Genomic DNA, 14,333 nt, shown 5'->3' on the forward strand with positions numbered 1-14,333 from the left:
CTAATACATCAAGCTCTAGTGCCCCTAGCAGTAGTGATACTAGTGGTGGGACTGCTGGCAACAGTCAAGCAAAGGGTGTAGTTGGGTTCACTTATGGGTCCATAGTGGAAACTGATGTAATCAGTCCCAAGACAGTTTCTGTCACACCTAGTGGCATTGGCCTTGCCACACTGGCTGCTTGTCCCCTTACAATGGATAAGTACAGGCAGACAGTTTCAATAAATGGTGTTGAGGCCTTGGCCTACAGGGACACAGGTGCCAGTTTCACTTTGGTGACTGAAAACCTAGTGCCTCCATTTCCATCACTACAAATAGGTTCAGTGGACAATTCCCACTGCTCTAAACTAAAACTTACTGATAGAAACTCTGAAAATACATCTTCACATTGTTGCTTAGCTAAAAAACTTCAAACAGGGTGGTTTACATCCCCACAGGGAAGTAACCATATAGTGGATGATAAAGGGAGTAACCAGTCTATTGCAGAGCTACTCTCTACTTATCACCACTTAGACAATAAAGTCTCAACTGGCCAAGGTTAGCCTTATTGTCCTTCGTTTGGGGGGGGGTTGTGTGAGAAGGTAGCCTCTTTCTAGCCTTGTTACCCCCACTTTTGGCCTGTTTGTGAGTGTATGTCAGGGTGTTTGTCACTGTTTTCACTGTCTCACTGGGATCCTGATAGCCAGGCCTCAGTGCTCATAGTGAAAACACTATGGTTTCAGTATGTTTGTTATGTGTCACTGGGATCCTGCTGGTCAGGACCCCAGTGCTCATAGGTTTGTGGCCTATATGTATGTGTCACTGGGACCCTGTCACACAGGGCCCCAGTGCTCATAGGTGTGCATGTATATGTTCCCTGTGTGGTGCCTAACTGTCTCACTGAGGCTCTGCTAACCAGAACCTCAGTGGTTATGCTCTCTCATTACTTTCAAATTGTCACTGACAGGCTAGTGACCAATTTTACCAATTTACATTGGCTTACTGGAACACCCTTATAATTCCCTAGTATATGGTACTGAGGTCCCAGGGTATTGGGGTTCCAGGAGATCCCTATGGGCTGCAGCATTTCTTTTGCCACCCATAGGGAGCTCTGACAATTCTTACACAGGTCTGCCACTGCAGCCTGAGTGAAATAACGTCCACGTTATTTCACAGCCATTTTACACTGCACTTAAGTAACTTATAAGTCACCTATATGTCTAACCTTTACCTGGTAAAGGTTAGGTGCAAAGTTACTTAGTGTGAGGGCACCCTGGCACTAGCCAAGGTGCCCCCACATTGTTCAGAGCCAATTCACTGAACTTTGTGAGTGCGGGGAGACCATTACACGCGTGCACTACATATAGGTCACTACCTATATGTGGCTTCACCATGGTAACTCCGAATATGGCCATGTAACATGTCTATGATCATGGAATTGCCCCCTCTATGCCATCCTGGCATTGTTGGTACAATTCCATGATCCCAGTGGTCTGTAGCACAGACCCTGGTACTGCCAGACTGCCCTTCCTGGGGTTTCACTGCAGCTGCTGCTGCTGCCAACCCCTCAGACAGGCAGCTGCCCTCCTGGGGTCCAGCCAGGCCTGGCCCAGGATGGCAGAACAAAGAACTTCCTCTGAGAGAGGGTGTGACACCCTCTCCCTTTGGAAAATGGTGTGAAGGCAGGGGAGGAGTAGCCTCCCCCAGCCTCTGGAAATGCTTTGTTGGGCACAGAGGTGCCCAATTCTGCATAAGCCAGTCTACACCGGTTCAGGGACCCCTTAGCCCCTGCTCTGGCGCGAAACTGGACAAAGGAAAGGGGAGTGACCACTCCCCTGACCTGCACCTCCCCTGGGAGGTGTCCAGAGCTCCTCCAGTGTGCTCCAGACCTCTGCCATCTTGGAAACAGAGGTGCTGCTGGCACACTGGACTGCTCTGAGTGGCCAGTGCCACCAGGTGACGTCAGAGACTCCTTGTGATAGGCTCCTTCAGGTGTTAGTAGCCTTTCCTCTCTCCTAGGTAGCCAAACCCTCTTTTCTGGCTATTTAGGGTCTCTGTCTCTGGGGAAACTTTAGATAACGAATGCATGAGCTCAGCCGAGTTCCTCTGCATCTCCCTCTTCACCTTCTGATAAGGAATCGACCGCTGACCGCGCTGGAAGCCTGCAAACCTGCAACATAGTAGCAAAGACGACTACTGCAACTCTGTAACGCTGATCCTGCCGCCTTCTCGACTGTTTTCCTGCTTGTGCATGCTGTGGGGGTAGCCTGCCTCCTCTCTGCACCAGAAGATCCGAAGAAATCTCCCGTGGGTCGACGGAATCTTCCCCCTGCAACCGCAGGCACCAAAAAGCTGCATCTCCGGTCCCTTGGGTCTCCTCTCAGCACGACGAGCGAGGTCCCTCGAATCCAGCGACACCGTCCAAGTGACCCCCACAGTCCAGTGACTCTTCAGCCCAAGTTTGGTGGAGGTAAGTCCTTGCCTCACCTCGCTGGGCTGCATTGCTGGGAACCGCGACTTTGCAAGCTTCTCCGGCCCCTGTGCACTTCCGGCGGAAATCCTGTGTGCACAGCCAAGCCTGGGTCCACGGCACTCTAACCTGCATTGCACGACTTTCTAAGTTGGTCTCCGGCGACGTGGGACTCCTTTGTGCAACTTCGGCGAGCACCGTTTCACGCATCCTCGTAGTGCCTGTTTCTGGCACTTCTCCGGGTGCTACCTGCTTCAGTGAGGGCTCTTTGTCTTGCTCGACGTCCCCTCTCTCTGCAGGTCCAATTTGCGACCTCCTGGTCCCTCCTGGGCCCCAGCAGCGTCCAAAAACGCCAAACGCACGATTTGCGTGTAGCAAGGCTTGTTGGCGTCCATCCGGCGGGAAAACACTTCTGCACGACTCTCCAAGGCGTGGGGGATCCATCCTCCAAAGGGGAAGTCTCTAGCCCTTGTCGTTCCTGCAGTATTCACAGTTCTTCAGCCTAGTAAGAGCTTCTTTGCACCAACCGCTGGCATTTCTTGGGCATCTGCCCATCTCCGAGCTGCTTGTGACTTTTGGACTTGGTCCCCTTGTTCCACAGGTACCTTCAGACAGGAATCCATCGTTGTTGCATTGCTGATTTGTGTTTTCCTTGCATTCTCCCTCTAACACGACTATTTTGTCCTTAGGGGAACTTTGGTGCACTTTGCACTCACTTTTCAGGGTCTTGGGGAGGGTTATTTTTCTAACTCTCACTATTTTCTAATAGTCCCAGCAACCCTCTACAAGGTCACATAGGTTTGGGGTCCATTCGTGGTTCGCATTCCACTTCTGGAGTATATGGTTTGTGTTGCCCCTATCCCTATGTTTCCCCATTGCATCCTATTGTAACTATACATTGTTTGCACTGTTTTCTAAGACTATACTGCATATTTTTTGCTATTGTGTATATATATCTTGTGTATATTTCCTATCCTCTCACTGAGGGTACACTCTAAGATACTTTGGCATATTGTCATAAAAATAAAGTACCTTTATTTTTAGTATAACTGTGTATTGTGTTTTCTTATGATATTGTGCATATGACACTAAGTGGTACTGTAGTAGCTTCACACGTCTCCTAGTTCAGCCTAAGCTGCTCTGCTAAGCTACCATTATCTATCAGCCTAAGCTGCTAGACACCCTATACACTAATAAGGGATAACTGGGCCTGGTGCAAGGTGCAAGTACCCCTTGGTACTCACTACAAGCCAGTCCAGCCTCCTACACCGCACCGCTGACAACATGACCGCCCTCAAGAACGCTACCCACGAACACCACCACCTGATCCGCGCTGCCAAAAGGAACTTTTTCACCGACAGACTGGACAAAAACAGACACAACAGCATAGAACTCTTCAGCATCGTCAAGGAGTTCTCCAACCCCAGCGCCAACGCCGTCACGCCCTCACAGGATCTGTGCGAATCCCTCGCCACTTTCTTCCATCGCAAGATTAGCGACCTCCACGACAGCTTCGGACACCAGACCCAACCATACACCACCGAACCGGCATCCACGGCCATCACCCTCAACAACTGGTCCCACATCAACACGGAAGAAACCAAATCCATCATGAACTCTATCCACTCCGGCGCCCCTTCGGACCCCTGCCCGCACTTCATCTTTAACAAAGCCGACGACATCATCGCCCCGCACCTCCAGACCGTCATCAACTCTTCTGCTACCTTCCCCGAATGCTGGAAACACGCCGAAGTCAACGCCCTACTAAAGAAACCTACGGCTGACCCGAGCGACCTAAAAAACTTCCGCCCCATCTCTCTTCTGCCTTTCCCAGCCAAAGGAATAGAGAAGACCGTCAACAAACAGCTGACCACCTTCCTGGAAGACAACAACCTGCTCGACCCCTCACAAACCGGATTCCGAACCAACCACAGCACTGAAACCGCCCTCATCTCAGTCACTGACGACATCAGAACCCTGATGGACAACGGTGAAACAGTCGCCCTCATTCTGCTCGACCTCTCGGCTGCCTTTGACACCGTCTGTCACCGCACCCTAATCACCCGCCTCCGCTCCACCGGGATCCAAGGCCAGGCCCTATACTGGATCGCCTCCTTCCTCTCAAACCGTTCCCAAAGAGTTTACCTCCCTCCGTTTCGCTCAGAACACACTGAGATCATCTGCGGCGTACCCCAAGGCTCATCACTCAGCCCGACACTCTTCAATGTCTACATGAGCCCCCTCGCTAACATCGTACGCAAGCACGACATCATCATCACCTCCTACGCCGACGACACCCAACTTATACTCTCCCTCACCAAGGACCCCGCCAGCGCCAAGACCAACCTACAAGAGGGTATGAAGGACGTCGCAGATTGGATGAGGCTCAGCCGCCTAAAGCTGAACTCTGAAAAAACGGAAGTCCTCATCCTCGGCAACACCCCGTCCGCCTGGGACGACTCCTGGTGGCCCTCGGCACCGCACCGACCCCCTCAGACCACGCCCGCAACCTCGGCTTCATCTTGGACCCTCTTCTCACCATGACCAAGCAAGTCAACGCCGTGTCCTCCGCCTGCTTCCTCACCCTCCGCATGCTCCGCAAGATCTTCCGCTGGATCCCCGCCGACACCAGAAAAACCGTGACCCACGCCCTCGTCACGAGCCGCCTGGACTACGGCAACACCCTCTACGCCGGGACCACAGCCAAACTCCAAAATCGCCTGCAACGCATTCAAAACGCCTCGGCCCGCCTCATCCTCGACATACCCCGCAGCAGCCACATCTCCGCACACCTGAGACACCTGCATTGGCTCCCTGTCAGCAAAAGGATCACCTTCCAACTTCTCACCCACGCACACAAAGCCCTCTACGACAAGGGACCGGAATACCTCAACAGACGCCTCAGCTTCTACGTCCCCACCCGCCTCCTCCGCTCCTCTGGCCTCGCACTCGCTGCTGTCCCTCGCATCCGCCGCTCCACGGCGGGTGGGAGATCTTTCTCCTTCCTGGCGGCCAAGACCTGGAACTCCCTCCCCACCAGCCTCAGGACCACCCAGGACCACTCCGCTTTCCGGAGACTCCTAAAGACCTTGCTGTTCGAACAGCGATAACCCCCCCCTTTTTCCCCTAGCGCCTTGAGACCCGCACGGGTGAGTAGCGTCCTTTATAAATGTTAATGATTTGATTTGATTTGATTTGGGTTAATGACCCTTTATGGCCCGGCTGATCTCTGATGGGAGCTGTGTCAGGCGAGTAACCCCTCAGAGAACACAAACAGAGCAAGCACAAATCAACCCAAAGGACAAGCATTTCAACTGCAATAGGTTTCATGTTCGCTCGAGTTTCAGCTATTAGCGTTTTCTTGCCACAAACTGAAAATAAAAAAGTAAAGCAGTTGATGTGAGCAGCCGGTTCAAAGCGACACCATGAACTCCAGACAAAGTGAACAAGGGAGAGTAATGAATGGAATAAACAAAGTCACACATGACTGCAGATGAAAGTAAGTCATAGACTAGAGCCCTGTAAATAGATACAGCCTGGAGCCACTGAAACATCCAGCGCTCTGGTCAAATGCTATTAGCCTTTGTACAAAGTAATCCCTAAGCACATGCTCCATATGCACAAGTGGAAGGGTACAAGTACTAGGGCCATGCATCAGGGGAGTGTACAACTGTGGAAAAGGTGGGACAAAGAGCAAGGATTGACCACTAGCAAGCAAGGAATTTTAAAAGACACTGAAACAAACCAGTGAAAAAGCAGAGACCCCACAAAGAAGTATAGAAGTATATACTAAAGTATATACAAGAGGCCTCGAATGCTCGACCTAAAAATGGTGGCGCTTGGGATGTAGCTGAGGAAAAGTGAAAGCCCAATGCTTCCTCTTTACAAGTGGCAAGCCATGGCGGACTGAGGAGTCCAGGGACGGCACAAAGGACATGCAGAAAGTGAAACTAGAGTGCAGGCGCAAGAAAAATTAAAACACCAATGAAATGAGTAAAACCATGCACAGGTTCAATTTTTAAAATGTATGCTGCAACAGACTTGCCTGTAAGTCTCCAATACTTTGGATGTCAGCCTTGGGATATCTTTTAGTGCTTCTGGCAATCAGGGACTGGTATTATAAGGAGACCGATGATAGTTTTTGGTAGTTGGTAGTTGTGCTTGACTACGTTTCGTAATTAATGATTGCACTTTGAGTTGTTTAGCATTCAATTCTGTGATGTCCATTTGTGTCTCTCCTGTATTGCTTGTGGTAGTAATTAAATTATGTGTGGGGAGTCAGGTTTGGAATGCCTTTTCGGTGTTGTACTGCAGTATTTGTGATGAGCCAGTTGTGTTGGTGGTGAGTTATTTTGTTGTGTCTCAATAATTATATTAAGTTCATTCCTGAATACATATTTATTTTTTGTTTCAGGACTATATTGCAAACAACTTTTTCAGCCATCGGGGAGCTGGAGCTTCTGTAGAAGAACTGCTACTCCCCTTGATCCTGGGCAAAAGGTAACACAATCTGAGAGGGGACCAAACTCGTGTTGGTGCTTGATGATGAAAAAAAAGCTCTCAACTTCTGGTATAAATTCCTGCAATTAATGTGCTGATTGTGTCTATTCTTCTGGTGTGTCCACGTGTTCCGTGATACTGTGTCTTCACAAAGATGTGCCTTGAACTCTGGTTCTGTGTCTCCTATGCATCTAGTTGTGTACTCTGAGAAGAGAGAGTACTTTTGAGCCCAAGTCTTGCATGCAACTGTGGTCTTCTCCCTGCACCGTGTGATTCTCTCTGTCCTTCTCCTGGTCTAGTATTTCTGTCCAGTTTTGTCTACTTTCGATTCTTGCCTTGGACTCTCTCTCTTCTCATTCTCTTACTTTGTTGGTGGCTTTTTGGGTGAAGTATTGGTCTACATATGTGTTTTTATCAGTTCTTGCCTTTGACTTTTTATTGATTCTACTTTCCCATGCACTTGCATTCTTGCACTTTTTCGTGCACCCTTTTCTGCAAGGCTAGCATTGTTTTCTATTCTCTGAGGCTCTGATTTTATTTCTTCTTCTGCATTTTTATTACTAGGTTTTGTGATTATGCTAGTTCTTCACTTCTTGCCAAAGGCTTGCCTCTTAATATTTTTCTTATACTTAAGTTCTAGACCCTTTGACTCTGATAGGCTGCTGCAGTGGTGTGCAAGTTCGGAAGGGATAAGTTTACTGAAGGAAGAGGAACAAATACTGGTTACAAAGCTAAGCCTTCATTCCTTAAATGGTATGTCTAAGGATTGCATGATTTCTTTTTTAGCACTCATTACAGTGAAGGGTTTTGATATTTTGCACATAAAAACTAAACACTTTGTGAAGATGTAATTGCATTTGATCTCTTATGTTACTTTTGAGCGCTGTTGTTTTGATCTGTTTTGGATGCAGCACATTGATTGCAGCATCTAATAGTTAGGAACGCGAAGGTTATTTTTTTAATGGGAAGTTAAGTCTTCTAGTGCCTGGAGCAGTACGTATGAGGGAAGATGAGCGCCTTAAAGTATGTAATTTTGGCGGGTTTAGTAGCTGATGTGTGGCCATATAGTGCTTGTGAAGGACAGTGGACTGAGCGGAGAATACAGGGGCAAACATGGTAGTCTCAATTGAAGAATTTCTACCACCCTAATGAAGCTTTATATTTCAAAGGAGGGACAGAAGGGATGGAAAAAAGTTATACGGTGGATGTAGAATGTAGTTGTAATGGCATATGTAAGTCCTTGATGGCATTGATGGTTTTTTTTTCTGTACTGGGCTCTGTTGGTTCTGGTCCTTTTTATAACCAGTGCTGCATTGAAAAGTAGCAGTCATTTTATCATGCAGGACACAGAAAAGCTGCTTCCATGGGGGAGTTGTAGATTTCTACTTTACATGGTGGTGGAAGTGGATGACCTTCCCTCACTAACCTTTCATTGTCTGCACCAAGCGGAATGGCCAGGCTTGTAGATGAATCCAGCTTGGCACACAATTGTGAAGATCCCCTGGAAGATGAGGCTGGGTTATAGGTCACCTAGTAGTTTCTGTGCCTGCCAGTTCACCTGTCCTTTGTCATCATCACTCTGGTCCACAGGATATGTCTCCTTAGCAACCTCTGCTGCTTTTCATTGAAACTGACCATTTTCTAGGTGTAACTGGGCATAGTCTATAACCCCTTATGCTGGGGATTATTCTGGTGCTCAGGTTCACTCTTCAGCCAGTTCCGATTAATCCAGCAGACTTCCTCCACTGCTGGGGACTAACATCAAGGATATTCAAACATCCAGGAAACACACGTTAGGTCCACTTAGGCTTGCCAAGGTGTAGCGCATCAAAGCTCCAACACAAGGGATGAATTTCGAACATCCAACCAGCCAGGAGTGCTGTCTTCTTGTGGATGTAGGTCAAAGGTCTGGTTTCAGTTTGATCAGTACATGGATTTCTACTCCCATTACAGACATGTCAAAGAAAACACCCTTATTATTTCTACAGTTACTCAGGTTCTCGGTAGGGGCTGTGAGGGTGGTCATATTTCAGTTAGCTTTATAGTGGGGAACCCCATTGTCCCACCCATCCTTCAGATTGGAATCACAAGAATATTTTAAGCACACTCACCACATGCCGTTGATTAAAACCCAGGATCCTGCAATGAGACTATATGGTTTTAATGGGGGGAGTAGGCTGAGGTGGGGTTCTGTTGATTTCAGTCCCTGAGATACAGGGAAGAGGAGATGTAAACTGCTGCCAACAATGTACTCTCCCTGCAGAGAAAATAACTCAAAGATGAAGGGATGAGCTCTTTGGGTGTCCTTAGATATGCAAAGTCTAGAATGCTATTTGGCAGCACTTTTAGGGGCCAGATGTATCAACCCATCTTGCATTCTTAAACGGAAAAAATCGGTACATTTGAATGTTTGTGAATGCAAAAAAGCCTTTCCAGATGTATGAAAGGCATAGGCAATGCAATTTTAGAGAACTCCAATTTTTTGCAACTCCAAATAGGGAATCACAATTTGTGATTTCCTGAATAAGAAAACGCAAATAGGGGTTTTTATTTGCGATTCTCTAAGCACATTTAACCAGCATTTCCTAAATGTGAAATGGGGATGTAGGAAATGCTATTACCACCAGCTCCAAGTTGGTAGAAACCATTTGTAATTTAAAAAAATGCATTCATTTATTTTTAAAGTGCCTTGTGACGCACACATGCCCACAAATTATTTTCAGGGTGCATCAAAGGAGGCCTTAGTCCCTTGGCACCCTTGGTTTTGTATTTCTCATTTTTGCGATTTCCTAATAGGAAATCACAAGTTAGGTAATGCAGAACCATTCGCACCGATGGGCCTTCAGGCCAATAGGAACGAATAGAGTCGCAATTCCAAATAGCAATTCCCTACTAGCGATTGCGAATCTGTAAAAATCGCTGTTAGGGATTCACTATTTTGTTACATACCATCTTGCATTCCCTAAATAGCGATTTCTTGAAATTTGCCATTTAGGGCGATGTGAAATGGGATTTTCAAACATCTGCCCCGTTCTGTTTCTGCTCAGGAAATCTCTTCGATCAGAGACCACTAGGTGAAAACTTAACACAGGCATTTTACCAAAAATATTATGCAATGTGACACATCTGCAACAGATGTTAACCTTTGGCTAATAATTATAATTACATAGTTAATATTATAGCAGTCTTAAATGTCAAAAAAGCAGACTGTATTTTGTTCTGGCACAAATTGAAAGTATTGCTCTTTATCTGTTCTTCAAGTTAAAGCCAAAAGAAACAACTCATAGCTGTGACTGCACGGTAAGTTATGATTTGTGGCAACATCAAAACTTGATTCTTTAAGAAAGGTAACGTACAGTTGTCAAGTGCAATAAATAGTGAACCCATTTTCAGATCTTAACTTTATTTACAAAATATGCAAGGTTTCCAATATATACACAATTACTTGAGTTTGCGAGATGCAAGACTCACTTTTTCTAGTGGATTAATAAATGCTACGAACTATTCCCATCTCTAGTATTTGCTGATGAGGGGTATATTGAGACTCTCTACACCAGAGGTCTTCAGACTGGGGGGCCTCAAGTGATCCCAGGGGGGGCGCCAAACTCTGCCCAAAAGAAATATTATACAGATAGCATGTCTTTGTTTTAAGCAGAAGCATGTTATTGCAGTTTTAAAAAGGTAACAGTACTTAACTGCAATGTTTAAATAGGTTTAGTCCTATTTAAACATTGCCATCTTTCTAAAATAATTGTGAAAAATTTTGAGGGGGGCCCAATGATTTTTATTTTTCAACTGGGAGGGCGCGGCATTAAAAAGTTTGAAGACCACTGCTCTACACTGTCATTGAAATATTTGGTTCCTTAAGGAATGCAGAGTGATAACGTTTTAAATGAGTTTTTTTGCCTAATAAAGACACTAGCAAATACATTAATGTTGAGCTGGAAAGGAGAGACCCACTGCTTCTGATCTCCCTTTTTGAATGGCCTTCCAAATCAAGAACAGCAAGACACCATTTGCGAGTACTTTACCTTAATGTGATATTGTCTTACAACACTGGAGGAGTTTAGCACTTGATAGGTCCAGATCTGTGCTCTCCTCCTGATTGGTAGTATTGGTCTAAATCCTTGGGACTATCGGCTTCCTTACCGAAACAGCAGAGCATGCTTGCAACCTGCTGGGTCTGACAGTTGTTGGTGAGGCTGTTCTACCAGTGTCACTTGCCAAGCATCCCACTTCCCACGGCTTCACAATGGTGATATTGATGGTCCCCACATAGCTACACAGGTCAGGGATCTCTGTATTACTGTACCTCGAACAACTGGATTCTGAATATGACCCTTCATCTTTATCTAGATGTGTGATGAGCATCTCCTTTGCTTCTTGACCATTAGTGCCTTCCGGCCACTGATGCGCCATATTGAAAGTATGTTTGCCAGCTGTTGGGCAAGGTAGTGACATCTTCTGTTTGTTAGTCATAGTAATTAAACTTTCAATCCATGGCACAGTATATCTGATTTAAGATTCAAAAGTAAATGCCTTGTGGTGGGAGAACAGTGAACTGTTTCTTCTCTTAGTGATGAAAAACATTTGTTCCAGGTATAATGCGGGTAAGGCACTTAGGCCCATATGTGCGAAATAATTTTGTATTTCTTAATGGTCTGAATCGCTATTTTGGGCCATTAAGAAATGCACAACTGCCTTTTCTAATGTATAATGTCCTATGTGGTGATGGAAAATTCGATTTCTTCTCAGTAGAAATCGCATTTTGCGATTCACAAAATAAGGAAATCACAGATAGGGATTTCCTATTTGCATGTACATAGCATTTCCATGTTGCGCAATGGTTTTCACAAATGCTATTACCATTGGTGGTAACCAGGTGCACAAATAAAAAAAAAGCACCCAGAATGCATCAGGATCATCCCCAGTGGCAGCTTTGGACATCCTGGCAAGAAGGAGAAGGACAAGTACTTTGCAGGTAAGTGTAATATGATATATATATATATATACATATATATATATATATATATCAATCCATAGCAAGTGGGGTATCAGGTAAAATTGCCTGATGCTAATTCTCGGAAACGCTGGTACCCAGCCAGCGTGAGTTACCAAAACTATTGACTATAGGGTAATCTGAGAATAAAGCCCATCACAAATGTATCCGTTCTGTAACTTCTTTCTTTTATTTTCCAATTGTAGACACTCGAAAAGCAGCAGATACAGCCGATAGAGATTGTCTCTTGAAGGCAGCAAACACAGCCAACGTGTTTCTAGACACAGTCTGTTCTTCAGGGCTGTATAACACACACAAAGAAAAACATCAAAATACATAATATACTAGATCTTGAAGCTTAAAAAAAATACTTGAATCACATAAAAACAACAAATGTGGAAAAATATATGTCACAACATAGAGAATTCATACTTTTCTATACAGTCAGAGTAAGAAATATCGGCAATATGGGTAACACACTGTAAAACACAGGGAATATCATATTATGCATACTCTACGCCTGTTTAATTTAGCACAAAGTTCAAAAACCTCTTCCCAGACCATTTAATGTCCAGGATGACCCCGCAGGAAACCCCACACTGGAAAAAAAAACATTGTAAAGGAACTGTGCCTCTACAGTCAACGTACATAAATACTTACATTAATAATAACACACTATAAACACAGAAAAAGCACCTTGTATTAATAATGCATATATCATGCCCATTTCGAGCACCATTTGGGTCAAGCTGGACACTATTCTATCTCTTCTCAAGCTTTCAAATGTTAACACTTGTATGGATCAGTGGGGTGTAGTGTGCGTTTTTTTCTTTTTTCTTTTTTTCTGTGGTATGTAGGGTGCACCAAATTTTATACGGTTTATTGGAATAAATAGTAAAAGGTCGACTTATATTGAAACTTAAGGGTCTAATTGCTTTTGTACTCTCATGATAATTGTGTCTTTGGGAAAACGTTACATTTTTTAATGGGATTAATGAATTTTCGTTGTAGCTACCTGATAATCCTGGAGATTTTTCTTCTACAGGCTAGTCTTTCTCCAGTTTCTAGGGAAGTCTACTATCCTTCACAGGTGGAACTGTTTGACCTGGATATATAAAAAGAGGGGTTAAATGCACTCTGTTTCTTAATTTGGTGCATAACTGTTAATAACGATCTTTGTTAGGTAAGGTGTGCACAGTATCTTGCTGGTCAATCTTGCAGTGTATACATGAAGGGAAAAAAGGTACTTGTGATTGGCTATTGGTGCATGTCATTTTTTTTTTATATTTCGTATCATGAGGATTTTTTTTTACTTTTGAGTGTTAAAATGTTACATGCAGATTGCTTGTGGAACGTATGTTAAGCACCGCAAGGTAATTCTATGGCAGGACCGGAGGCGAGGATTATGCATTTCTTTCTTTCCCTTTATTCAACAGCAGACATTAGAAGCAAAACAACACTTCCCAGTACCATCTGGAATAGAACTACAAAACTTGGACAGCCAATCCACGACGATCCAGGGCATATCCCAGCTGGCGTTTTTTCCCTCAGATGCCAGGCCTTTTTTTGGCTATTTGGTTTAGTTTGCACTTAGGCCCTCATAACCTTATTGTCCCCATAAGCTACCCACGCCAAATTTACTTTCTTTTTTTCTAACAACCTAGGAATTCTAACTAAAGGTACCCAGAGTTTGTGGGTTCCCCTGGAGGAGACCAAGAAATTGGCCAAAATACAGCAAAAAGTTTGTTTAAAAAAAAAAAACATTGGGAAAAAGGGCTGCAGAAGAAGGCTTGCATTTTTTCCCCTGAATTGGCATAAACAAAGGGTTTGTGGTGCTAAAATCATCATCTTCCCAGCTTTCAGGAACAGGCAGACTTGAATCAGAAAATGACATTTTTCAACACAATTTTGGCATTTCACTAGGACATACCCCATTTTTACTATTTTTTGTGCTTTCTGCCTCCTGCCAGTTAGTGATGGAAATGGTTGTGAAACCAGTGCTGGATCCCGGAAAGCTAAACATCTCTGAAAAGTAGACAGAATTCTGAATTCAGCAAGGGGTCATTGTGTAGCTCCTACAAGGTTTTTCTACAGAAAAAACAGCTGAAATAAAAAATATTTACATTGAGGTGAAACAAAAGCAATTTTTCTCCACATTTTACTCTGCAACTTTTTCCTGAAATGTCAGATTTTCAAAAGTAATATACTGTTACATCTGCTGGACTCTTCTGGTTGCAGGGATATATTGGACTTGTAGGTTCATCAACCCAGTGCCAATAAAGAAGCTGCACCTTGCAGTTGGTTTTCATTGTATACCAGGTATACAGCAATTCATTTGGTGAAATATAAAGAGTGAAAAATAGGTATCAAGGAAACCTTTGTATTTCC

General features: G+C 44.8%; 1 protein-coding gene across 1 annotated transcript in view; it reads left to right on the forward strand.

Annotated features, from left to right (window-relative positions):
• GPAT2 (glycerol-3-phosphate acyltransferase 2, mitochondrial) overlaps positions 1-14,333 on the forward strand; it is a 1,401,514-nt gene that overhangs the window by 886,653 nt on the left and 500,528 nt on the right. The window contains exons 11-12 of the mRNA XM_069212686.1: positions 6,861-6,946; positions 7,581-7,699. Of these exons, the coding sequence (XP_069068787.1) occupies positions 6,861-6,946; positions 7,581-7,699 (205 nt within the window). The remainder of the gene's footprint in view (positions 1-6,860; positions 6,947-7,580; positions 7,700-14,333) is intronic.

The sequence above is a fragment of the Pleurodeles waltl genome, chromosome 11, assembly GCF_031143425.1.
Source record: "Pleurodeles waltl isolate 20211129_DDA chromosome 11, aPleWal1.hap1.20221129, whole genome shotgun sequence".
NCBI lineage: Eukaryota > Metazoa > Chordata > Amphibia > Caudata > Salamandridae > Pleurodeles > Pleurodeles waltl.